The sequence below is a fragment of the Salvia hispanica genome, chromosome 1 (assembly GCF_023119035.1).
Source record: "Salvia hispanica cultivar TCC Black 2014 chromosome 1, UniMelb_Shisp_WGS_1.0, whole genome shotgun sequence".
Taxonomy (NCBI): domain Eukaryota; kingdom Viridiplantae; phylum Streptophyta; class Magnoliopsida; order Lamiales; family Lamiaceae; genus Salvia; species Salvia hispanica.
In genome coordinates this window covers 1,346,358-1,370,898 of record NC_062965.1, presented here as the reverse complement: position 1 = coordinate 1,370,898, position 24,541 = coordinate 1,346,358, and the positions used below count along the sequence as shown (strand labels likewise).

Sequence of the window (24,541 nt, the reverse complement as noted above, 5' to 3'; positions counted from 1 at the left end):
AGGATTTTCAAAGGCAAAAGATTCCTGATGAGATGACAGTACTTGATTGAAATAGCACTTTTCTAGTGCTCAGAAAGAGAGGAAATCCTAACGCTAGAACACTTACCTAATCTCAAGTCTTTGTTTGGACGGATAGGGAAGGTGAGGTTTATAAATACTTCTAATTGTTTAAAATGGGAAGAAGAAAAATTAAAATTGACATAATAACAACTAAATACAATCAATAATAGTTAATCCAATTGTAGAAATTTAATTTATTGATAATTCAACTAGTTACCAATCACCACTTTTAGGATGTAATGTTTCGTAAAGCTATTGACCGACAAAGATATATGGTCTATTTTATTCTTACCAAAGGAAGTTGCTTTCTTAAGTCGTTAGATACTATTTCAAATATTCAACCACCATTAAGATTCGAGATAGCTAGCTAATGGACTTTGGAATAGCTTAATTGGATTGAATCAATGGCTGATCCATAATAATGCCAGACCACTTTTGATTCATATTTATACATCTACTTTTATTTCAATTTGAGATAGTTTAACTGAGGCCCAAACAAAAAACAAGCCCAAAGAAAAAAGGAACACCAATACCAATACAATACAGTGCAATTGATTGTGAACGAAGATTATACTCTCTTCTCTTCGTCCACAAAATATAGAACACATTTACTATTTTTGGCCGTCTACAAAAAATAATGCACAATCATTTATGAAATTTTTCAACAAATAATAACCCAACACATCATCCACTAACACTACTTCTCACTTACTTTTTGTCCTTCTCTCTTTTTTTTTTTCCTTCTCTCTTACTTTACCAACTCTATATTAAAACTCGTGTCATACACCAATCGCTCTATTTTTTATGGACGGAGGGAATATTGATTTAGTCAAGAAAAAAATCACGCATGACTTGTTTCCCTTTTGCTTTTATAACTTTATATCACTTTGCATTATGCTTGAGAGAGAAAGAAAAGCAAAAGTGGTGAGAATAACTGATAATTTGATGAGTCGGAATCATAATGCAGGAGTGACAATGTTATTAGCATACCATCCACAAGTTTACACACATTCCTCATCTTGAAAGATAAACTTGCAATCATTTTCGCTCTCTAAATCTGTCTCTGCAAAACCATGGAAGGAGCGTCTTCAGCAGCCGTTGAAGTTCTTGTTCAAAACCTGATCAACCTTTTCAAGGAAGAGTACTCTCTACTTCGAGGTCTCGACAAAGATGCTCATCAGCTGCAGAGGACTTTGGAGACGATTCAAGCCTACTTGAAAGATGCTGAGAAGAAATCCATCACCCAAGAAGCTGTCAAGATTTGGTTGAGGGAGCTTGAAGCCGTGGCTTTCGATGCTGACAATGTCTTGGATGAACTCAGCTATCATCTTCTCCACATAAAAGTGAAGAAAATGAAGACTCCCGAAGACAAGGATAAGGTACTATCATGCTTCTCACCAATTAATGGCATTTTCCGTCGTCGTAGTTTGGCTCACACAATCAAACAAATCAATGCTAATTTTGAGTGTATGAACAAAAGGGCAACAAATCTTGGTATTCAAAGCATGGTTTTGAATGCACCTGCTGCTATTACTCATACTTCCATTCAAACGGATTCAGTCAGTCTTGATCCAATCTTCATTGGAAGAGATGATGATGTGCCTAAACTAGTTCACATGCTCACCCAGATCCAGGATGATCGGATCTTTTCCATGGTTGCTCTTGTCGGAATGGGGGGTATGGGGAAGACTACATTGACTAGGAAAGTCTTTAATCACGAAAGCTTAAAGACTCGATTCGGATCACTTATTTGGGTTCATGTTTCCCAAACTTTTGATCCAATCAGTCTTTTCAAAAAAATCCTTTCATCATTGGCTTCAGATATTGGTGATGGAGGTGGGAACAGGGAACGTATCTTGAAAAAGCTTCAAGAAGTTCTCAAGTCTAAAATTTATCTTCTTGTTCTTGATGATGTATGGAATGAAGATGTTCCAATGTGGGAAGACTTTATAAATTCCATGTCAGGAATTACTTCCACTATGAGAAATGGCATTTTGATAACCACCAGGAGTGAAAAAGTTGCTTCAACTGTTAACCCATTTCATATTCATCAATTGAATGGCTTATCAGATGAAGAAAGTTGGTCCATAATCAAAGTCAAAACTTTTGGCGAAAAGGGTGAAGTTCCATCAAGATTCGAGATGATTGGAAGAAAGATTGCTAAAAGATGTAATGGTTTGCCCTTAGCTGCCAATGTAGTCGGGGGAGTGCTTCGCGGTAAATCGGAAGAAAAGTGGCGCATCATCAATGAAAAATGGCTTTCAGATGCTGAAGGAAGGGAAAGTATTTCAAAAATATTGAAAGTAAGCTTTGATCACTTATCTTCATCGTCGCTGAAGAAATGCTTCACGTTTTGTTCGGTTTTCCCCAAAGGTTGGGAAATTGAGAAGCATGAGTTGATTGAACTATGGATGGCCGAAGGCTTTCTTCAACCTGACCAAAGAGATAACATGGAGTCTGTTGGCAATATGTTTTTTAATGATCTTCTACAAAACTCTTTGTTGCAAGTTGCAAATAAAGATGAGTACAGAAATGTTTCAAAGTGTGTGATGCATGATCTTGTGCATGATCTTGCATCCTCTGTCTTATCCAATAATGAAGATGGCGGCACTCCATTTTGATACATGTTTCTCAACAAAGAATCAAGTCCTCTTCCGAAAAAAGTGGCTAAGCATTTGCGGACATTATTCTTGCATGGTGAAACTTCTGGTACAAAGTTGTCAGACTTTGAATGTTTGCATAATCTTACTCTTTTTGGTAACGAAGAGTTGCCGAATTCAGTTAAGAAGATGATACATTTGAGAAATTTGAATATTTCCGATTCAAATATTGTAAAGTTGCCGAAATGGATTGGTGAACTCCATCACTTGCAAACATTAAGATCATCTTGGGAATTAGAGAAACTGCCAAGTACATTGAAGTACATGTTTAACTTAAGGCATCTTCATATCCATTCTGATACAAAGTTGCCGGCAGAGATTGGGAGATTGACTAATCTCCAAACACTCCCTCACTTCACAGTGGGCAAAGAGAAGGGATACCAAATTGAAGAGCTTGGATGTTTGAAGAATCTCAGAGGAAGTCTATGGATTCGTAATCTGGAAAAGGTACGTGATAAGGAAGAGGCTTTGAAAGCAAATATGTTTCAAAAGCCAAACTTATTTGATTTGGTGTTTGAATGGAGTGATGATAGAGAAGATGAAAGGAACGATGAGAGAGTGTTGGAAGGCCTCCAACCTCATGCTAATCTGAAGAAGTTGAAGATTTCAGGATTCAGACGAAAAAGATTTCCAATATGGACTGAGAAGATGGCAGTACGTGATGGTCCTCAAGGCTCTTGGGTACCATTTGCCAACTTGATTACAATTACACTCTCTGATTGCTCAGAAATTGAGGAAATCCCGACGCTGGACCACTTGTCTAAGCTCAAGTCTCTTTCTTTGCACAAATTGAAGAAGGTGAGGTTCATAAATACTTCATTCAATCATTTAACGTCACTCGAAATAGAACAGTTACAGGCATTGGAATGTCTGCCAGAATGTTTATTCCTTAACAATCAGAATCTCTCATATGTGAGTATATCAAGTTGTCTTGTGTTGAGAGAATTACCGGATGGCTTGGACACCCTCAATTCTTTGGAGAGATTGTATATTTTGAATTGTGAGAATCTGAAGTCGATTGGGAATCCAAGTTGTGGAGCACGACAATCACAGCAGATTCTCCGTCGGCTGAGCATTGAAAGGTGTGGAGAGCTGATGGAATTGCCGTGTGAAATGCTAGAGTCGTGGGCCCCTACAATTGAGTATCTTGAATTGAGAGGATTAAGGAGGCTAAAGAATCTACCAATGCTAATTGACTGCCTCGCTAAATCATCTACTCGTCTCACATATTTGACCATTTTTTATGTTCCTAAATTGATGGCTGCTAATAGCGTTGAGAGTTGGGATTTTAGCAGCTTGGAAACATTAGAGATAGATGTGAGTGTGGAATGGTCAAGAGAGGATAGTGTAGGCATTGCAGAGACTGTGGATGGGATGCTGCAATCATGCTGCAACAAACTTACTGGCTTATATTTGAAGGGGGTGGAAAATTGGGAGTGGCTGCCCAAATCAATTCATAATCTCACTCTCCTTAATAGTTTATGGTTGGAGAATATAGGAGTAGAAGAATTGCCCCAATGGTTGGGGAACCTCTCATCTCTGACAGAATTACGGGTATTTAGTTGCAAAAAGTTGAAGCATCTGCCCTTTGTGGATGCATTGAACCACCCCACCAAATTAGAAATTTTGTGTATTATAGATTGCCCGGAACTACGCATTGATTCAGAGTGGCGCAACCACCATCAACATCTGGATATCGTGGTCGATGGCCAACCCTTTTGAATTTTGTAGCAAGTAAGTATTTGCTTTTTATGTTGTGGGATGATGCAAGTCAAATATTTGCTTTTTATTCTCTCAAATTTAAATAGTTTTATATGTTTCAAGCTCACAAAAGTATAATGTTTTCAATGTAGGAGAAGAAATGGAACAAAAATGGAGCTTATACCTTAACTCATGCATGTGGAAGCTCTCATCCTCTCTCCCAAATTTGTATTTACCTCAATTTTATTATTTTAATAGTATATCTTTATTCTTATTTAAATGTCTCTTTTTGAATAAGATAGATATTTGTGATAATGAATTATCAATTAAAATTGTTCAGAGGATAATTTGATAATGGATGTCATGTGTTAATAGTAATTGATCTTTGAGTCTCGCGCATCCATAGGATTATTAGATTAATGAAAGTTAGTTTAAAGAATACGTGTTCAGTTATTCTTAAACTATTGTATGTCAAGCATGTTTGATTTTATAGTCTTGTAATTCATAAGATACTCATTTTATTTCTTTTAATTGTTTTTGCATGATCATTAAACTAAATCTTCAAATTAAAAGTTCATTTTTTTATAATGTACTTTCTTTTGGTTAGAGTTAAATAATCTTTTCCTTGGATCAATACTCAGTACTTTTATAGTTTTATTGGACACGTGTCAAAAGAATCTTTTTTTCTTTGATTTGGCATTTACTTTGGTGCAATTTTTCGTATAAATCAAAAGCCCATTCGTAAGCATTGTAGTAATTGCTAAATCTCATGATCTTATAGTACTATACATGTAATGGTATTGGTATAATTTCCTCTTCTCCAAATGTTAAAGAAAGGGATAAACTTCATTAACCATCTTATACCTCTTTTTGATGCAGTTCTAGAGCTTAAAAAGTGATAGTCTCGGAATAACTTGATATTCACTCGAGGACATGTGAAACAGGCTAAGGAATCAAACACTGAATTTCACTGAAGGAGTATTCATACATGATGAATTTTGGAAATCTTAAGAAGATCCAACATGAAAAAAAGAAAAGAAAATGAGGAAAATTATAGAATGATAAAAGTCCTGGCTATGCCCCTACGTAGAATAATATTCCTTCCATCCATAATAATAGTTCTCATTTTATCAAAAATGGATATAACATTTCACCCTAATTATTCTCACAATCCACTAACTCATCCTAAACACATACTCCTTCCGTTCCATAGTAACAGAGGCATTTCATTTTCTGCACTCATTTTGAAAAGATGATATTAATATAATTAAAGTGGAGAGAGAATAAAGTAAGAGAGGGAATAATATAGAGAAGAGTAATAAAAAAAATATTTATTTGACCTCCCTCTCAGCTGGCCCTGTATATAGCAAGGCCCAATCAATTTTAGGCCCATGTATGAAGAATCAATTCCAATTAAATGAAAGAAAGCCCATTTTGAAACACGTGAGCCCGTATTTCGTGAAGCTTTTGGGCATGCCTGCGTATAACTTTATTTCTTAAACGTTAGTATACTCCCTCTGTCCCATTAAAAATAAAACGTTTTCCTTTTTAGTCGGTCCTATAAGAAATGAAACGTTTCTAAAAATGGAAACAATATTCTCTCTACATTTTCTTCTCTCTTGCTTTACTCTCTTTATTTACTCACAAAACAATACTACATAAAATCTCGTGGCGAAAAACAAATGTTGCATATTTCATGGGACGGAGGGAGTATTAGGAAATAGGAAGTATAATTGAGGCCCAGAAAGCAGTATAATTGAGGCCCATAAAGCAGGTCCAATGAAAAAAAGAAGGTCGTGCTAATTTAATGTATGCCGACTAGAACAATATATTGTGGGCGAAAAGTACTATTTAGTGTATGCAATAGCAATTATTTTAAATATGTTTTTGTGATAATTTCTATACAAATATCGATCTTATTCATTGCCGGATTGGTACAAGTAACTATTAGAATACAAAAAATATTTATAGTTGACAGACACTCCCTCCCTCCTTGGCCAATACAAATATTATAATTATAGCAGGCCCAATTCATTTTAGGCCCATCTGTGAAGAATCAAGTTCATTTAAATGAAAGAAAAGCCCAAACTAACAAACAGAATTTGTAACACTAAAGGCAGTATTTCGTGAAGCTTTCCTCCAGCAAATCAATCCATCGAATTTCAACTCCAATTTATCACTAGATCCATTGGAGAAATCGAATTATATCTAATAAGATTTTTGGGCATGTCTACATTAACTTTATTTCTTAAAAGGTTCACACTTTTGGTTTTCTATCAAAATATAAAAATAAAAATTTGAGCCCAAATATAGTGTAGTGAAGCCCATTAAAGACCTTACATTTTACAAACTCTCCGAGCCATTGTACTTCCGAATCTTTTTTTTTTCTTTCTATTTTCTCATTTTGTAAATGGCAAATTGATGAAAATATCACCAATTTTTTTTGCTTCTACTTGCAAATCAGTTGAAAAACTAATAAATTTGAACTTATTCCTAATTATCTCATGCCGAATTATTTTTGTGCAATTGTATTCGATACGGTAGGCGTAGGTGACGTTGATAAGTTAAACGATATCTTCTTTGAGCACTGGATACGTCTTTATTTAGTTGAAATCATTAAAATACATTTCACTTAGATGATCAGATCTCTTCGTCGTGGAATGAATGAATATGATAAATCCAAACTTTACAATATTTTGAATGATTTTTAAAATTATGAAATGAATCAGAATTTAAGAACATTTCAAATGGTAGTTTGGTACTTTTAAAAGTTATGACAAAGTATGCTCACTAATCATTAAATGTTTACCATTTGTATAGACTTCACCTTAACTAACTCATTCAATTAGAATTTTGGAATGTAACAAATTTATTTTCATCCTGTGAGGGCAAAACAATTCCCACATCGGAGAATGAACAAGACTTGCAAGTGTATAAATGGGCTAGCCCTACTCCATTAGTATGAGACCTTTTGGGGAGATCCCCAAGAGCAAAACCGTGAGGGCTTTGCCCAAAGCGGACAATATCATACTAATGTGGAGTTCGGGTGTGCACCACCGAGACCCAACAGTGGTATCAGAGCCCTGGTTCAGGGCTGGGCCTGTATGGCTCGGGATTTGGTGGTTGCGCATGCAAGTTCTCCGATGTGACGGTCTCGACCAAGACCTGTGGTTTCATCCAATTTTCTATATATTTCTTGAATACGTATGGATTTGAAAAAAAAAACATAAACATAAGACTTTATAGAGTTGTAGGCCCCGAATCTAGTTGAATTGATTGGTGTTTGAAACCTATGGAAATTAGAGAAATTGCCAAGTACGTTGAAGTGCATGTTTAACTTAAAACATCTTCATATCAGTTCTAATATAAAGTTGCCAGCGGAGATTGGGAGATTAACTAATCTCTAAACACTACATCACTTTACAATGGGCAAAGAGAAGGGCTACCGAATTGAAAAGCTTGGAAGTTTAAAGAATCTCAAAGGATTACTAGTGATTCATAATCTGGAGAAGGTACGTGGTGAGGAAGAGACTCTAAAAGCAAATATATTTCAGAAACCAAACTTATTTAATTTTCGGTTTGAATGGAGCGATGATAGTGAATATGAAAGAAACGATGAGTGAGTTGGAAGGCCTCCAACCTCATGCAAATCTAAAGAAGTTGAAGATTTCAGGATTCAAAGGCGAAAGATTTCCATTATGGACTGAGAAGATGGCAGTGTGTGATGGGCCTCAAAGCTCTTGGGTAAATCCCAATGCTAGAGCACTTGCCTAATCTCAAGTCTCTTTGTTTGGACGGATTGGAGAAGGTGAGGTTTATAACACTTCTAATTCTAATTGTTTAAAGTGGGGAGAAGAAAATTTAAAATTGACATAATAACAACTAAATACAATCAATAATAATTAATGCAATTGTAAAAATTTAATTTATTGATAATTCAACTAGTTACCAATCACCACTTTTAAGATGTAATGTTTCGTAAAGCTCTTGAGTCTTTGACCAATAAGGATTATAGTCTATTTTATTCTTACCAAAGGAAGTTGCTTTCTTAAGTCGTTAGATACTACTCCCTCCGTCCCGCTTAAGATGACACGTTTTTCTTTTTAGTTTGTCCCAACTAAAATGACACATTTTCTTTTTATAGTAACTTTCTCTCTCCAATTAATACATTCAACCACTTTTTCTCACTCCTACTAAAATATCCATCTTTTTTTATATCTCTACTTTAATACTTACACCCACCTTCTCTCTCCAATTAAACACTTTAACCAATAACTCCTAAAATCTAGTGCCGGCTAAGCAATGTATCATCTTAGCCGGAGGGAGTATATATTTCAAATAGTCAACCACCATTATGAATAGAGATAAATAGCTAATGGACTTTGGAATATGGAATAGCTTAATTGGATTGAATCAATGGCTGATCCATAATAATGCCTGACCACTAATTTTATTACCATTTGAGATAGTAAGTTTTAATTGAGGCCCAAACAAAAAAACAAGCCCAAAGAAAAAAGGAACCCAAATGTAAAAAGTTTTTGAAGGAGAAAAAAGGAACTCCAATACAATACGGTTATCATCCACAAGTTTCACAAATCAACCATTCTTCATCTCCAAAGATAACTGTGAACGAAGATTGTATTGATTTTGTCAAGGAAAATATCACATATTAAATGTTTACCATTTAGTATATACTCACTAATAATTAACTAACTCATTCAATTAGAGTTTTGGAATGTAACAAATTTATTTTCATCCAATTTTCTATATATTTCTTGAATACGTATGGATTTGAAAAAAAAAACATAAACATAAGACTTTATAGAGTTGTAGGCCCCGAATCTAGTTGAATTGATTGGTGTTTGAAACCTATGGAAATTAGAGAAATTGCCAAGTACGTTGAAGTGCATGTTTAACTTAAAACATCTTCATATCAGTTCTAATATAAAGTTGCCAGCGGAGATTGGGAGATTAACTAATCTCTAAACACTACATCACTTTACAATGGGCAAAGAGAAGGGCTACCGAATTGAAAAGCTTGGAAGTTTAAAGAATCTCAAAGGATTACTAGTGATTCATAATCTGGAGAAGGTACGTGGTGAGGAAGAGACTCTAAAAGCAAATATATTTCAGAAACCAAACTTATTTAATTTTCGGTTTGAATGGAGCGATGATAGTGAATATGAAAGAAACGATGAGTGAGTTGGAAGGCCTCCAACCTCATGCAAATCTAAAGAAGTTGAAGATTTCAGGATTCAAAGGCGAAAGATTTCCATTATGGACTGAGAAGATGGCAGTGTGTGATGGGCCTCAAAGCTCTTGGGTAAATCCCAATGCTAGAGCACTTGCCTAATCTCAAGTCTCTTTGTTTGGACGGATTGGAGAAGGTGAGGTTTATAACACTTCTAATTCTAATTGTTTAAAGTGGGGAGAAGAAAATTTAAAATTGACATAATAACAACTAAATACAATCAATAATAATTAATGCAATTGTAAAAATTTAATTTATTGATAATTCAACTAGTTACCAATCACCACTTTTAAGATGTAATGTTTCGTAAAGCTCTTGAGTCTTTGACCAATAAGGATTATAGTCTATTTTATTCTTACCAAAGGAAGTTGCTTTCTTAAGTCGTTAGATACTACCCTTTTGCTTTTATAACTTTATATCACTTTGCTTTATGCTTGAGAGAGAAAGAAAGCAAAAGTGGTGGGAATAACTGATAATTTGATGAGTGAGAATATTATTAGCATACCATCCACAAGTTTACACACATTCTTCATCTTCAAAGATAAACTTGCAAAAGAATTTTCTCTGTCTAGATCTATCTCTGTGAAACCATGGAAGGAGTGTCTTCAGCCGCCATTGAAGTTCTTGTTCAAAACATGATCAACCTTTTTAGTGAAGAGTACTCTTTACTTCGAGGTCTCGATGAAGATGCTCAACAGCTGCATAGGACTTTGGGGACGATTCAAGCCTACTTGAATGACGCTGAGAAGAAATCCATCACCCAAGATTCTGCCAAGATCTGGTTGAGGGAGCTTGAAGCCGTGGCTTTCGATGCTGACAATGTCTTGGATGAACTCAGCTATCATCTTCTCCACAAAAAAGTGAAGAAAATGAAGACTCCCAAAGCCAAGGATAAGGTACTATCATGCTTCTCATCCTTTAATGGTATTTTGCGTCGGCATGACATGGCTCACACAATCAAACAAATCAATGCTACTTTTGAGTGTATGAACAAAAGGGCAACAGATCTTGGCATTCAAAGCTTGGTTGTGAATGCACCTGCTATTAGTCATATTTCGATTGAGACAGATTCCGTCAGTCTTGATCCAATCTTTGTTGGAAGAGATGACGAACTGCCTAAACTAGTTGACATGTTCACCCAGATCCAAGATGATCGGATGTTTTCCATGGTTGCTCTTGTCGGAATGGGGGGTATGGGGAAGACTACATTGACTAGGAAAGTCTTTAATCATGAAAGCTTAAAGGCTCGATTCGGATCACTTATTTGGGTTCATGTTTCTCAAACTTTTGATCCCATTATTCTTTTCAAAAAAATCCTTTCACCATTAACTTCAAATATTGGTGATGGAGTTGAATCCAGGGAACTTATCCTGAAAAGGCTTCGAGAAGTTCTCAAGGATAAAACTTATCTCCTTGTTCTTGATGATGTATGGAATAATGATGTTTCGAAATGGGAAGACTTCATAAACTCCATAATGGGAGTTACTTCTACAAAGGGTAATGGCATTATCATCACCACTCGGAGTGAAAAAATTGCTTGTGTAGTTAACCCATTTCATATTCATAATTTGAAAGGCTTATCAAATGAAGATTGTTGGTCCATAATCAAAACCAAAACTTTTGATGAAAATGGAGAAGTTCCATCAGGATTTGAAATGATTGGGAGAAAGATTGCTAAAAGATGTCAAGGTTTGCCCTTAGCTGCCAATGTAGTTGGGGGAGTGCTTCGCGGTAAGTCGGAAGAAGAGTGGCGCTTCATCAATGAAAATTGGCTTTCAGATGGTGAAGGAGGTGATCATATCTCAAAAATATTGAAATTGAGCTATGATCACCTATCCTCACCGTCGCTCAAGAATTGCTTTGCATTTTGTTCGATTTTCCCCAAAGGTCAGAGAATCGAGAAGCAAGACTTGATTGAACTATGGATGGCTGAAGGCTTTCTTCAACCAAGCCGAAGAGATGACATGGAGTGTGTGGGAAACATGTTTTTTAATGTGCTTCTACAAAACTCTTTGTTGCAAGTTGCATATAAAGATGTTTATGGAAATGTTTCAGAGTGTGTGATGCATGATCTTGTGCATGATCTTGCATCTTCTACCTTATCCAATAATGAAGATGGCACTCCATTGCGATATATGTTTCTCAATGAAGAATCAAGTCCTATTCCGAAAAAAGTGGCTAAACATTTGCGTACATTATTCTTGCATGGTGAAACTTCCGGTATGAATTTCTCAGACTTTGAATGTTTGCATAATCTTACTCTTTCTGGTTATAGTTACCGTGAGTTGCCGAATTCAGTTAGGAAGATGATACATTTGAGAAATCTGAATATTTTAAATACAAGTATTGAAAAGTTGCCCAAGTGGATTGCTGAACTCCATCACTTGCAAACATTAAGATCAAGCTGGACCATAGATGAACTGCCAAATACGTTAAAGTACGTGTTTAACTTAAGGCATCTTCATTTCCAGTATAATAAAAAGTTGCCGGCGGAGATTGGGAGATTGAAAAATCTCCAAACACTACCTCACTTCACAGTGGGCAAAGAGAAGGGCTACCGAATTGAAGAGCTTGGAAGTTTAAAGAATCTCAAGGGATCACTAGTTATCTATAATCTGGAGATGGTGCGTAATAAGGAAGAGGCTATGAAAGCAAATATGTTTCAAAGGCCAAACGTATTTGATTTGGTGTTTGAATGGAGTGATAATAGAGAAGATGAAAGAAACGATGAGAGTGTGTTGGAAGGCCTGCAACCTCATGCTAATCTGAAAAAGTTGAATATTTCGGGATTCAAAGGAGAAAGATTTCCAACATGGGTTGAGAAGATGGCAGTACGTGATGGGCCTCAAGGCTCTTGGGTACCGCTTGCCCACTTAACTGAAATAACACTCTCCAATTGCTCAGAAATTGATGAAATCCCAATGCTGGAGCACTTGCCTAATCTCAAGTCTCTTTCTTTGTGTGGATTGAAGAAGGTGAGGTTTATAAATACTTCATTTAATCATTTAACGTCACTCGATATAAGCGAATTAGATAAATTGGAATATCTACCAGAATTGTTATTCCTTAACAATCATAATCTCTCATATGTGAGTATATCAAGTTGTCCTGTGTTGAGTGAATTACCAGATGGCGTTGACACTCTCAATTCTTTGGAGTATTTGTTTATTTCGATTTGTGAAAATCTGAAGTCGATTGGGAATCCAAGTTGTGGAGCACGACAATCACAACAGATCCTCCGTCGGCTGATGATTGTTTGGTGTGGTGAGCTGATGGAATTGCCGTGTCAAATGCTAGAGTCGTGGGCCCCTACAATTGAGGATCTTTACTTGGAAGGATTAGGGAGGCTAAAGAATCTACCCATGCTAGTTGACTGCCTCGCCAAATCATCTACTCGACTAACAGAATTGGAAATTGAAGGTGTTCCTAAATTGATGGCTGCTACTAATGGTAGTGTTGAGAGTTGGGATCTTAGCAGATTGAAAAGATTAAAGATAGATGTGAGTGTGGAATGGTCAAGAGAGGATAGTGTTGGCATTGCACAGACTGTAGAAGGGATGCTGCAAAGATGTGGCAACTCACTTCGTTACTTAAATTTGAAGGGGGTGGAAAATTGGGAGTGGCTGCCCCAATCAATTCAATATCTCACTGGTCTTTATGAGTTAATGTTGAAGAATATAGGAGTAGAAGAATTGCCCCAATGGTTGGGGAATCTCTCATCTCTAACAGAGTTATATCTATGGAATTGCAACAAGTTGAAGCTTCTGCCCTCTGTGGGTGCATTGAAGCTTTTAGAAATTAGAGATTGCCCGGAACTACGTATTGATTTGGAGTGGCGCAACCACTATCGCCATCTCAAAATCTACGTCGATGGCCAACCCGTTTGAATGTTGTAGCAAGTAAGTATCATATTCCTTTCATATACCGTTTAGTAAAATATTTTATTGAAGCAATGGACCTGCTCTCTGTTTTTACATTGTGCTGTGCACCTTTTGTCTTCATTGTTTTATTTCATGAAACTTTGTTGATATGGAGAATCATAAATGACACAAATTGTACTATATGTTTGTTGGACATATGTCAAATGAATCTTTTTTCTTGATTTGGCATTTACTTTGGTGCAATTTTACCTATAAAACAAAATTCCATTCTTAAGCATTGTATTAATGATCTTATAGTACTACACATGTAATTGTATTGCTTTAATTTCATATTCTGTTGAGGTGAATATTTTAATGAAGCAATGGATGGCTCAATACTTTCAAATCCTCTCATCTGTAATTTCCTATACTCTGTTTTCCTTGATAATTGAAAACAGTTTCTAATAGTTCCATACAGATCAACTGATTATACCCAAATTTCATCACCTTTTCTTTTCTTTTTCTATACTCCAAAGATTTTAAATTAATCAGATAGGTCCTTTTGATGAACTTATTACGTGTTTTTAGTCTCATATTGGTTGTAAATTTTCATCTCAGGTCGCAGATTGAGGTGGAAACAGAGCGCGGACGAAGTTAGAGACAAGAATGGAGTTAAAAAAAAGAGACAATAAGGCTCACGTGGCTTGTGTATTTTGTGAGAAGTAAATGTGGTCCGTGATGTGGTGCGAATTGGAGTCTAAACACCCCATTTGGTTAATTGGGATGTCACAATGTTCCACTTCCACATGGTCTAGTCAATCGTAATCCAGAGGAGTCAGAACATTACAATTGACCGCGTGAATTGTCGTTACAAGTCACACCCCATTGATTCGGAGTGGCGCAACAACCATCACCATCTGGAAATCGAGATCGATGACGAATCCGTTTCAATGCTGTAGCAAGTAAGTTTCATTTTTTTTTCATATTATGTTTAGTAAAAGAATATACTGAAGCTAGCAATGGATCCCTCTCTACTTTTTTATATTTTGCCTGCAGTTTTACATTTATTCCAAAACTACAAACCATCCAATCTTACATAAATCGGTTGAAACATTGATAATGTATGATTTTTGCTGTTATAGGCAAAGTGTGGGCGTACTCGGAACTTCAATAAGGCAGATACGGTCGGCATCATCATCATTGTCGTCGTCGTCGTCCTAGTTTCCAACATGATAATAAGTTGAGGTCTAATATCTTTTAAATACTTACCAAATTTTGAAAATTTGAAGATAGAAACATTCAATCATCAATTGAGAAATATTGATAGTACTAATTGATTTTTTTTTGTTACGTGTGCAGTTTGTATGAAACATAGAGCTTCAACAGACTGACGTTGTCGTCGTTCAAGTTACCAACGTGCTAATGATTTGTAGTTTGTTATCTTCTAAAGCTAAATGTCTCCTAACTCTGCTGGCTGTAAATTTTTTAGTTTGTGCTGAGCACTTTTTCTTCATTGTTTTCATTCATGAAACTTTGCTACTATAGAGAATCATAAATGAGACAGCTATGTATATTTGTAGGGCACTTTATGTCAAATGAATCTTTTTCTCCTTTCATTTGCCATTTACTTTGGTTCAATTTTCCTATAAAGCATATGTTAGACGCTCAAGATTTGATTCTTTTTGTTATATACTTAGAAATTAGTTGATAGTTTATTGCGCTCCTGCTGGAGTTCTTAGTAAAAATGAGGTCGTTTAGCCCGCAGAGACAGCACATTTGGTTCCGAAGGGACAAAATTGCCTAAAAATGAAGTCGTTTAAGCATAGTTAGAGTGGAAAAGTAAGAGTCAATGTAATTCTTGTACCCAATATATAATATTCTTTCTCTAGGTGTGAGCAAAATACCCAAAAATCGAAAACAAAAATCCAGTTTGATTTTTTTAGTTCAATTTGGTTAGATATAATTTTTTGACAAAATTTGTTTTTTTGGTTCGATTTGGGTATATTAAAAAAAACAAAAACCAAATATAGTTTTAACATATGTAGTATATTTTATACCTAAAAAATCTAAGTAAAAATATATCCATCCAAAAAAAATGGTCGTTTCCATTTCAAGATGTCAACAAAGAATAACAAGTCTCATGCCACAAACCATGAATTAATTAACATACCCACCAAAATGTCAACCACAAAAAATGCAGAGTTTGGCCAAATTTAATTACATTAACTATTACTCCACAACAACATGCACACTAACTACACACATAGGCTCTCTGATTAATTTGTTTACAACATATTCCATCAAATTTTTTGATTTTTGTCCTTTCATATTGGCAATAATGCAAGATTAGAAATTCTCTAATATAAGAGCAGCATGTGAATACAGAAACCCTTAAGCTTTCATTGGATATGTATAGGTAACCATAAACAGCACAAACTTTTACATCACAAGCTTTCGTAGGATTTCTCCATAGACTACTTTTACGTAGAACGTGCCATGATCGTCTTCACATCAAGCACTCCATGATCTCAATGGTTTTGATTATTTGTAGTGTTTTCCATGCTTTAGATTATTGGTTGGTTTTTAAGTTGTTCCAATCCCAAATGACTCTATATGAATTTTATGGACAAACACTAATGTAGTGTCTTTGTTATTCATTAGCTATGCCTATAGTCCTTGTCTATAAGTTTTCATGTTGAATTGCTATGCATTGATGCATCTATAATGAATACTTTGTCCTTCCTTAATGTATTTTAACTTAGGGAATGAGGAATTCATGAGTATGAACCGTTTAAGAAAGAAATCATGAATGGATGGTTGTAAAAGCAGATTAGTAATATTTGATTATAGACTTTCTTTACTCACATAGATGTTACAATCAATGTAAAGGACTTAGAATATGTGTTTAGCTAATCTTGTCTGAATTTTGTCAAGTATGTTCAATGCTAGACGAATAAAAACCATTACACCATCTTTATAGATTGGAATTAGTTAATTTGATGGAGCTCTGAATTTATCTAGAAACGTGTTGGGAATGACAGTGTTTTCATAATTTTAATGTGTTCAACTATACTTTGTCTAAGAAACCATACTCTTTTGGGAACAAACTTTATCTCTTCAGCTACTTAATTGCTACAACTAAGTTGTAATTGTACAATATTGTTACCTTTAATCCGAAAATGGAGACGTGATATAGTCTCCTATCAGCGTGGCAACCGCGTCAAGGACCGTTTCATCATTGACTATCTCAAAATTAATATTTTGAGTGAATGTAATCTTCAAGGCATCTTCTTGAAAAGATTTGTGAATAAACAATTTGAGGCATGTGCATATTATATCAGGGTCGGCTGTCTCGGACAGACCTAATTAATAAGCTAAATAATGACTAATTTAAGGTCATTAATTTTTAATTAGCCACTAGCTTTAGCTTTTCAATAAATGCAGCTCTGATGTAATCGTGTTTGTTTTTTGCATAACCACTTGCTAACTAGTCTTTAAATTCTGAATATCGAAAACCCTTGAGAGAGAGAGATTCTATAGTTTTATTTTTAATCAATTCATTTTGAAAATATGTATCCCTATAATTTAACTTTACAAGTCTTAGAATCCTTTATTTTTTAAACTCAAATAATTTTATGAGTTATTTAATTAGTTAGTAGTATAATTTTGAAATAGTATACAGTCTAGATAATGTCTTACGGAATACTGGGCGTTTGATTTGAAAAAAAAAAAACCATGACATTTAATTTCTATATCATCACTTCTCCAATTTATGAATTGAACTCTTATATCAACAAAATTATTATTAGTTGTATTGTTAAAACAAGTAATCATAAACGAAAATAGTATTTGTAGAGTTAAATTGAGAGATTGTAGTAGAACATAGAAATAAAGCTTCATGAGACAATATAAATTATACTAAGGAGAGCATCGTTACATTTTTTACCAAAAGAGAAATAGGTCAATTAACCTAAGATATCCAAAAAAATTTGGAATCAGTAAATCAACAACGGAGGAAGTATTAATTAAGACTCATTATATAATTCTTTTAGGCGGTGGCGGTGTTATTTTTTGTGCTTTTATAAAATTTTCTTTGTATAATTTTCTCGTATCTATAATACAACGAATAGTTGGTATTAATTTTATTTCTAGTTAATTTATGTTTCATTTTGTAATTATTTTTAGTCCGATAATTTTTATTCAACTTGAACTAAAATATGCCAACAATTGATAAAATAATGTGATTTGTGGCTATGGAAAAGTCCACTATTGGGCTAGACAAGTTTTTTCGGCTGTGCCAACGTTATCGTGGACACTCTAAATATTCCATGATTTTGTACTAAAGGGTATTATTGTCAATTTACATTATATTTAAATAACAAACTCTAATACATTCTTATCAACCAAACACCAATCTAAACACACTAACTTTACACTATCTTACTTTTTTTGTCTGAAAATACTATCTTAAGTTAATTATCTAGTACTCCCCCATTATAAGGAAGATGACCCCTTTCTTGAGCGGCACAAGATTTTATACAATTTTATTTTGTGTGTTGAGTGGATAGAGTAAAGTAATAGAAAGGGAATGAAGTAGAAATAAAATATTTTTATTTTAAATAATATAATCTTGACTGTGACAAACTAAAAAGAAAAATGGATTATCTTCAATAGAACGGATGGAGTATATCCTATCATCCTATCATTGCAATCAAACGAGGCCTTATTAAGTGGAATTCAATGGACCCTAGACGACAAAATTCAGTATAGAAACATAAACAATCTTTACAGGCCGTGGGCCCCGATTCTAAAAGAGATAATTGGTGTTTAATTGTTGATGGCTACTGATTTCCTAATCCGTTGAATAATTATCCACTACTTAGTTTCCAAACCAATTAGCTGATATTTGTAAGCAAAAAAAAAAAGTCAAAACCATTTTCTCTCACACTGCATATCCCTTCTGCGAAACCATGGATGGAGGTGCTGCAGCCATCGAAGTTCTTCTCCAAAACCTCATCAACCTTCTCAACGACGAGTTCACTCTGCATCAAGGTCTCAAAAGTGATGCCCGAAAGCTGCAGTGCAATTTGAAGATGATTCGAGCCTACTTGCGTGACGCTGAGAAGAAATGCACAACTGAAACTGTTAAGATCTGGTTGAGGGAGCTTGAAGCCGTGGCTTTCGATGCTGACAACGTTTTGGATGAACTGAGTTATCATCTTCTCCACAAAAAAGTCAACAAGATGAAATCATCCAAGGATAAGGTACCATCCTGCTTCTCATCCTTTAATGGCATTTCACGTCGGCGTAATATGGCTCTCACAATCAAACAAATCAATGCGGATTTTGACTCTCTGAACAAAAGAGCATTCGATCTTGGCCTTCAAAACATGGTTGTGAACGCACCTGCTGCTGCAGCTGCTCATACTTCCATTGAGACGGATTCGTCCAGTCTTGATCCAATCTTTATTGGAAGAGATGATGATGTGTCTAAACTAGTCGACATGCTCACGGAGATCCAGGATGGTAAGGTCTTCTCCATGGTTGCTCTTGTGGGAATGGGAGGTATAGGGAAGACTACGTTGACTAAAAGAGTCTTCAATCATGAAAGGGTAAAAGCTCGATTCGGAGTCTCACGTATTTGGGTTCATGTTTCTCAAACTTTTGATCTCACCATTCTTTTCAAAAAAATACTTTATAAGTTGACTAAAAGGAGGAGTGATGAAGTTGAGAGCAGACATGAAATCTTGGAAAAGATTCAAGAAGCTCTCAAGACTAAAACTTATCTTCTTGTTCTTGATAATATTTGGAATGAGAATGTTCAAAAGTGGGAATATTTTATGAACTTCATGTCAAGAGTAACATCAACTAAGGGAAATGGCATTATCATCACCACCAGGCGTGAAAAGGTTGCATCAATTGTTAATCCATTTTATAATTATCATTTGAAACTCTTATCAGATCAAGATTGCTTTTCCATAATCAAAGCCAAAGTCGTTGTTCTTCCATCATATTTCGAGTGGATTGGAGAAATGATTGCTACAAGATGTCAGGGTTTGCCCTTAGCTGCCACTGTAGTTGGGGGAGTGCTTCGCAGTAGTAAGTCCATAAAAGAATGGCGCTTCATCAACGAAAATTGGCTTTCGGATGGTAAAGGAGGTGAGAATATTTCAAAAATATTGAAATTGAGCTATGATCACCTGCCTTCACCGTTGCTGAAAAAGTGCTTTGCGTTTTGTTCGGTTTTTCCCAAAGGATGGGAAATCGAGAAGCATGAGTTGATTGAACTATGGATGGCAGAAGAGTTTCTTCACCCAAGCAGAGGAGAAGATATGGAGTCTGTGGGTGACATGTATTTTAATGTGCTTCTACAAAACTCTCTGTTGCAAGTTCAAATGATAGACGATTATGGGAATGTTTTGAAGTGTGTGGTGCATGATCTTGTGCATGATCTTGCATCTTCTGTCTTATCCAATAATGCAGATGGCGGTACTCCATATCGATACATGTTTCTCAAAGAAGAATCAAGTCCTATTCCTAAAGAAGTGGCTAAGCATTTGCGTACATTATTCTTGGAAGGTGAAACTTCTGGTACAACGTTCTCAAACTTCAACTGCTTGCGTACTCTTACACTTTCCAGTTCTAATTATGAAGAGTTGCCAAATTCGGTTAGGAAGTTAATACATTTGAGAAATCTGAATATTTCGAAAACATGTATTAAAAACTTACCCAAGTGGATTGGTGAACTCCATCACTTGCAAACATTAAGAATAGAATTGGCGTTAGAGAAACTGCCAACTACATTGAAGTACTTGATTAATTTAAGGCATCTTCATATTGATTCTAGTATAGAGTTGCCTGCGGAGATTGGGAGATTAACTAATCTCCAAACACTACCTCACTTCTCAGTGGGCAAAGAGAAGGGCTACCAAATTGAAGAGCTCGGCAGGTTGAAGAATCTCAAAGGAACACTAGAGATTCGTAACCTGGAGAAGGTGCATGATAATGAAGAGGCCCTGAAAGCAAATATATTTGGGAAGCCAAACTTATTTGATTTGGTGTTTGAATGGAATGATGGTAGAGAAGATGAGACAAATGATGAGAGTGTATTAGAAGGACTCCAACCTCATGTTTATCTGAAGAAGTTGAAGATTTCAGGATTCAAAGGAAAAAGATTTCCAACATGGGTTGAGAAGATGGAAGTACGTTATGGGCCTCAAGACTCTTGTGTACCACTTTACAGCTTGATTAAAATTACATTCTGCAAGTGCTCAGAAATTGATGAAATCCCAACGCTGGAGCACTTGCCTAATCTCAAGTCTCTTTCTTTGAAAAAATTGAAGAAGGTGAGGTTCATAAATACTTCATTCAATTATTTAACGTCACTCGAAATAGAAGAGTTACATGCATTGGAATGTCTGCCACAATGGTTATTCCTTAACAATAAGAATCTCTCATATTTGAGGATATCAAAATGTCATGTGTTGAGAGAATTACCTGATGGTGTTGACACCCTCAATTCTCTGGAGTATTTGCATATTCATGATTGTGAAAATCTAACGTCGATTGGGAATCCAAGTGGTGGAGCACGGCAATCACAATGGATCCTTCATGAGTTGAGTATTAAAGGGTGCATAGAGCTGACGGAATTGCCATGTCAAATGCTAGAGTCGTGGGCGCCTACAATTGAGGATCTCAAATTGGAAGGATTAAGGAGCCTAAAGAATCTGCCGTTGCTAATTGACTGCCTCTCTAAATCAGCTACTCCTCTCACACAATTGACAATCAAAGGTGTTCCTAAATTGATGGCTGCTAATAGTGGTAGTGTTGAGAGTTGGCATTTTAGCAGCTTGAAATCATTAGAGATAGATGTGAGTGTAGAATGGTCAAGAGAGGATAGTGTTGGCATTGCAGAGACTGTGGAAGGGATCCTGCAAAGATGCCGCAACTCACTTACTAGCTTACATTTGAAGGGGGTGGAAAATTGGGAGTGGGTGCCCCAATCAATTCATAATCTCACTGTTCTTGATAAGTTAAGGTTGGAGAATACAGGAATAGAAGAATTGCGCCAATCAATTCAAAATCTCACTCTTCTTGTTGAGTTAAAGTTGGAGAATATAGGAATAGAAGAATTGCCCCAATGGTTGTTGGGGAACCTCTCATCTCTAACACGGTTATATCTATGGAATTGCAACAAGTTGAAGTGTCTGCCCTCTATGGATGCAATGAAGCACCTCACTAAATTAAAAGGGTTATATATTAGCAATTGCCCGGAACTACGCATTGATTCGGAGTGGCGCAACCACCATCAACATGTGTATATCGAGGTCGATGGCAAACACGTTCGGATGTCGTAGAAAGTAAGTATCATTTTCTTTTATTGAAGCAATGGAATGCTCTCTGTTTTTTCCTTTGTGAGTGAACCGTTTGCCTTCTTTTTTTACTGTCATGTAACTTTTTTAATATGGAGAATCATAAATGAGACAAATTATGTATGCTGGACACATGTAAAATGAATCTTTTTTCTTTGATTTGGCATTTACTTTGGTGCAATTTTTCCTATAAAACAAAAGTCCATTCTTAAGCATTGTACTAATATGCTAAATCTCATGATCTTATTATAGTACTACACATGTAATTGTATTGCTTTAATTTCCAAACATGAATGAAAGGGATAAGCTTCATTAACCATCTTATACCTCTTTATGATGCAGCTCTAGAGCTTAAAAAGTCACAGTCTCGGAATAACTCTATATTCACACGGGACATGTGAAACGGCCTTAGGAATCAAACACTGAATTTCGCCGAAGGAGTGTTCATGCATGATGAACATTTTCATATTGTGTTGAGGTAAAAAATTTCATGAAGCAATGGATGGCTCTCTATTTGCAAATCCTCTCATTTGTCATTTCTTATACTCTATTTTCCTTGCTAATTGAAAACAGTTTCTACATAATTCCGTACAGATTAACTGATTATACTGAAACTTCTTCACCTTTTTCTTTTCTTTTTCTATACTCCAAAGATTTTGAATTATCCAAATTGAAAATGGCTAACTAAATCATATCGTCGTTTTGATAAACTTATTACGTGTTTTTAGACTCATATTGGTTGTAAATTCTCATCATAGGTCGCGAATTGAGGTGAAAACAGAGCGCGGACAAAGTTAGAGAGAAGAATGGAGTCAAAAGAAGACAATATGGCTCACGTGGCTTTGGACCGTGTATGTGGTGCGAATTGGAGTCGAAACACCCAATTTGGTTAATTGGGATGTCACAACGTTCCACACGGTCTAGTCAATCGTAATCCAGAGGGGTCAGAACATTACACTTGACCGCGTGAATTGTCGTTACAAGTCACACAGACATTGCTCATACCATGTAGGGGTTGAATTTTTTATAATACTTTGGTGAATTATTTAGTGTATTTTATGTTTTGATTTTCATACATGGCTACTATTTTTGAGGCACATGTTTACGAGAATTGCTTATCTCTAAAGCTTACTAGTCGGACCAAAATGTGGAATGTGAATGCAGAATTAAACCCTAAGCTTTAAATAAATTAAACCTAAGGTTTAGTTGAAACAAAGCTAATGGATTTTGGAGTAGTTTATATTGATTGAATCGGTGGCTACTATAGACTTTTTTATGTGAGAGTGCAAAAATAAGTAACAACGAATTTTGAGACTCGGAGCATGAGCTATGAATGAATAGATGGTTCATGATTGATGATTTTTCACTATGAATAATATTCCTTACATCCATAATAAAATTTCTTATTTTTCCAATAATGGATATTTAAAATAAAATATCACATTTCACTAGAACTATTCTTGCATTTCACTGAAGAAGAAGATATGTATTATTTATGTTGGACGTAGAAAAAAGAGAAATACTAATATCTATTTCTATGGAACACAAGGAATAAGAAATGAAATCACGTTTATCAAACTTTTTCAATTCATTTTTCTGTACACTTTAAAAAATTCATGCCGGGTTCGAGAAGAAAAATATAGTGTGGATGAAAAGAGTACAATTTAATGTATGCAATAACAATTATTTTTAAATACTCCCTATGTCCCAACTAATTTGAGTTGTATTCCTTTTTGGGATGTTCCAACTAAATTGAATTATTTCCTTTTTTTTGACTAAAAACAAAATATTTAATCACTTTTAATTTTTTTCATCAGCTACTTTACTCTCTCATTGCCTGATTGGTATATGTAGTTACTAAAAGTATTTATTTCACTCCCTCCCCTTGCCATATTAGCAAGGCCCAATCCTTTTTAGGCCCATCTATGAAGAATCAAGTCCATTAAATGAATGAAAACCCCAAACTCACAAACACAATTTGTAACACGTAAGCCCAGTATATCATTAAGCTTTTGGGGATGTCTAACTTTATTTCTTAAAAGGTTTAATCTTATTTCCTATGATAAATATAAAAAAATGAAGAAGTTTAATTGAGGCCCAGCCAAAATAAACAGGGCCAAAGGAAAAATGAAGGTCGAGTTAAATGTGAGTATGAGTTAAGGTATAATGGCCCAAAATACCACTCACTCCAATCTCCATTAGAAGATCCATTTTGCCACCTTAGTGTAGTTTCATTTGAATCATATTTCATTTTTTATTATATTTAACAAATAAACTTTATATTCTACCAACTTACTCATATTTTATATATTATATTAAAATTAATATATAAAAAATAGGATATACATTTCTACCATTTTCAATTATAAAGTCAAACATTCCATTAAACAATTTCGAAGTCAAACAAATTGTCAAAAGACAATTAATAGACAATTAATAGACAGTAAGAGTCATAATGCATGAGAGAGACCTTAGTGTATGCATATCGTCCACAACCATTCCTCATCTTGGAAGATAAACATACCATTATTTTCTCTGTCTAGTACTATCTCTGCTAAACCATGGAAGGAATGTCTTCAGCAGCCATTGAAGTTCTTGTCCAAAACCTCATCAACCTTCTCAAGGATGAGTACTCTC

At 35.2% G+C, this 24,541-nt stretch overlaps 3 protein-coding genes across 8 annotated transcripts; all 3 read left to right on the top strand.

Moving 5' to 3' along the window:
- The first annotated feature begins 1,106 nt into the window (after window positions 1–1,106).
- LOC125201322 (putative disease resistance protein RGA3) lies at window positions 1,107–4,776 on the top strand. Of its 2 annotated transcripts, none has more exons than XM_048099383.1 (2): window positions 1,107–4,454; window positions 4,574–4,776. In XM_048099383.1, exon 1 carries the CDS (start codon window positions 2,685–2,687, stop codon window positions 4,440–4,442), a length of 1,758 nt encoding a protein of 585 aa, XP_047955340.1. In that variant the 5' UTR covers window positions 1,107–2,684; the 3' UTR covers window positions 4,443–4,454; window positions 4,574–4,776. Both variants share the same exon structure in this region, with proteins under 2 accessions (XP_047955340.1, XP_047955341.1).
- Window positions 4,777–10,232: 5,456 nt separating this feature from the next.
- LOC125218106 (disease resistance protein RGA2-like) lies at window positions 10,233–15,144 on the top strand. Of its 3 annotated transcripts, XM_048119724.1 has the most exons (5): window positions 10,233–11,169; window positions 11,248–13,571; window positions 14,151–14,494; window positions 14,675–14,777; window positions 14,892–15,144. In XM_048119724.1, the coding sequence occupies exons 1-2, from the start codon at window positions 10,263–10,265 to the stop codon at window positions 13,557–13,559; spliced, it is 3,219 nt and encodes a 1,072-aa protein (XP_047975681.1). In that variant the 5' UTR covers window positions 10,233–10,262; the 3' UTR covers window positions 13,560–13,571; window positions 14,151–14,494; window positions 14,675–14,777; window positions 14,892–15,144. The 3 variants fall into 3 exon arrangements, with proteins under 3 accessions (XP_047975681.1, XP_047975673.1, XP_047975665.1); XM_048119716.1 differs by having other exon boundaries at window positions 10,233–13,571; window positions 14,675–14,771; XM_048119708.1 differs by having other exon boundaries at window positions 10,233–13,571.
- Window positions 15,145–18,457: 3,313 nt separating this feature from the next.
- LOC125217307 (disease resistance protein RGA2-like) lies at window positions 18,458–23,120 on the top strand. 3 transcript variants are annotated; one of them, XM_048119008.1, is made up of 4 exons: window positions 18,458–19,691; window positions 19,788–21,892; window positions 22,247–22,382; window positions 22,663–23,120. In XM_048119008.1, the coding sequence occupies exons 1-2, from the start codon at window positions 18,503–18,505 to the stop codon at window positions 21,887–21,889; spliced, it is 3,291 nt and encodes a 1,096-aa protein (XP_047974965.1). In that variant the 5' UTR covers window positions 18,458–18,502; the 3' UTR covers window positions 21,890–21,892; window positions 22,247–22,382; window positions 22,663–23,120. The 3 variants fall into 3 exon arrangements, with proteins under 3 accessions (XP_047974965.1, XP_047974966.1, XP_047974963.1); XM_048119009.1 differs by having other exon boundaries at window positions 18,458–20,111; window positions 20,442–21,892; XM_048119006.1 differs by having other exon boundaries at window positions 18,458–21,892.
- Window positions 23,121–24,541: the final 1,421 nt, after the last annotated feature.

Excerpts from the sequence above, each read along its gene's own strand:
- LOC125201322 (XM_048099383.1), top strand. The coding sequence starts at position 2,685 with ATGTTTCTCAACAAAGAATCAAGTCCTCTTCCGAAAAAAGTGGCTAAG.
- LOC125218106 (XM_048119716.1), top strand. The coding sequence starts at position 10,263 with ATGGAAGGAGTGTCTTCAGCCGCCATTGAAGTTCTTGTTCAAAACATG.
- LOC125217307 (XM_048119006.1), top strand. The coding sequence starts at position 18,503 with ATGGATGGAGGTGCTGCAGCCATCGAAGTTCTTCTCCAAAACCTCATC.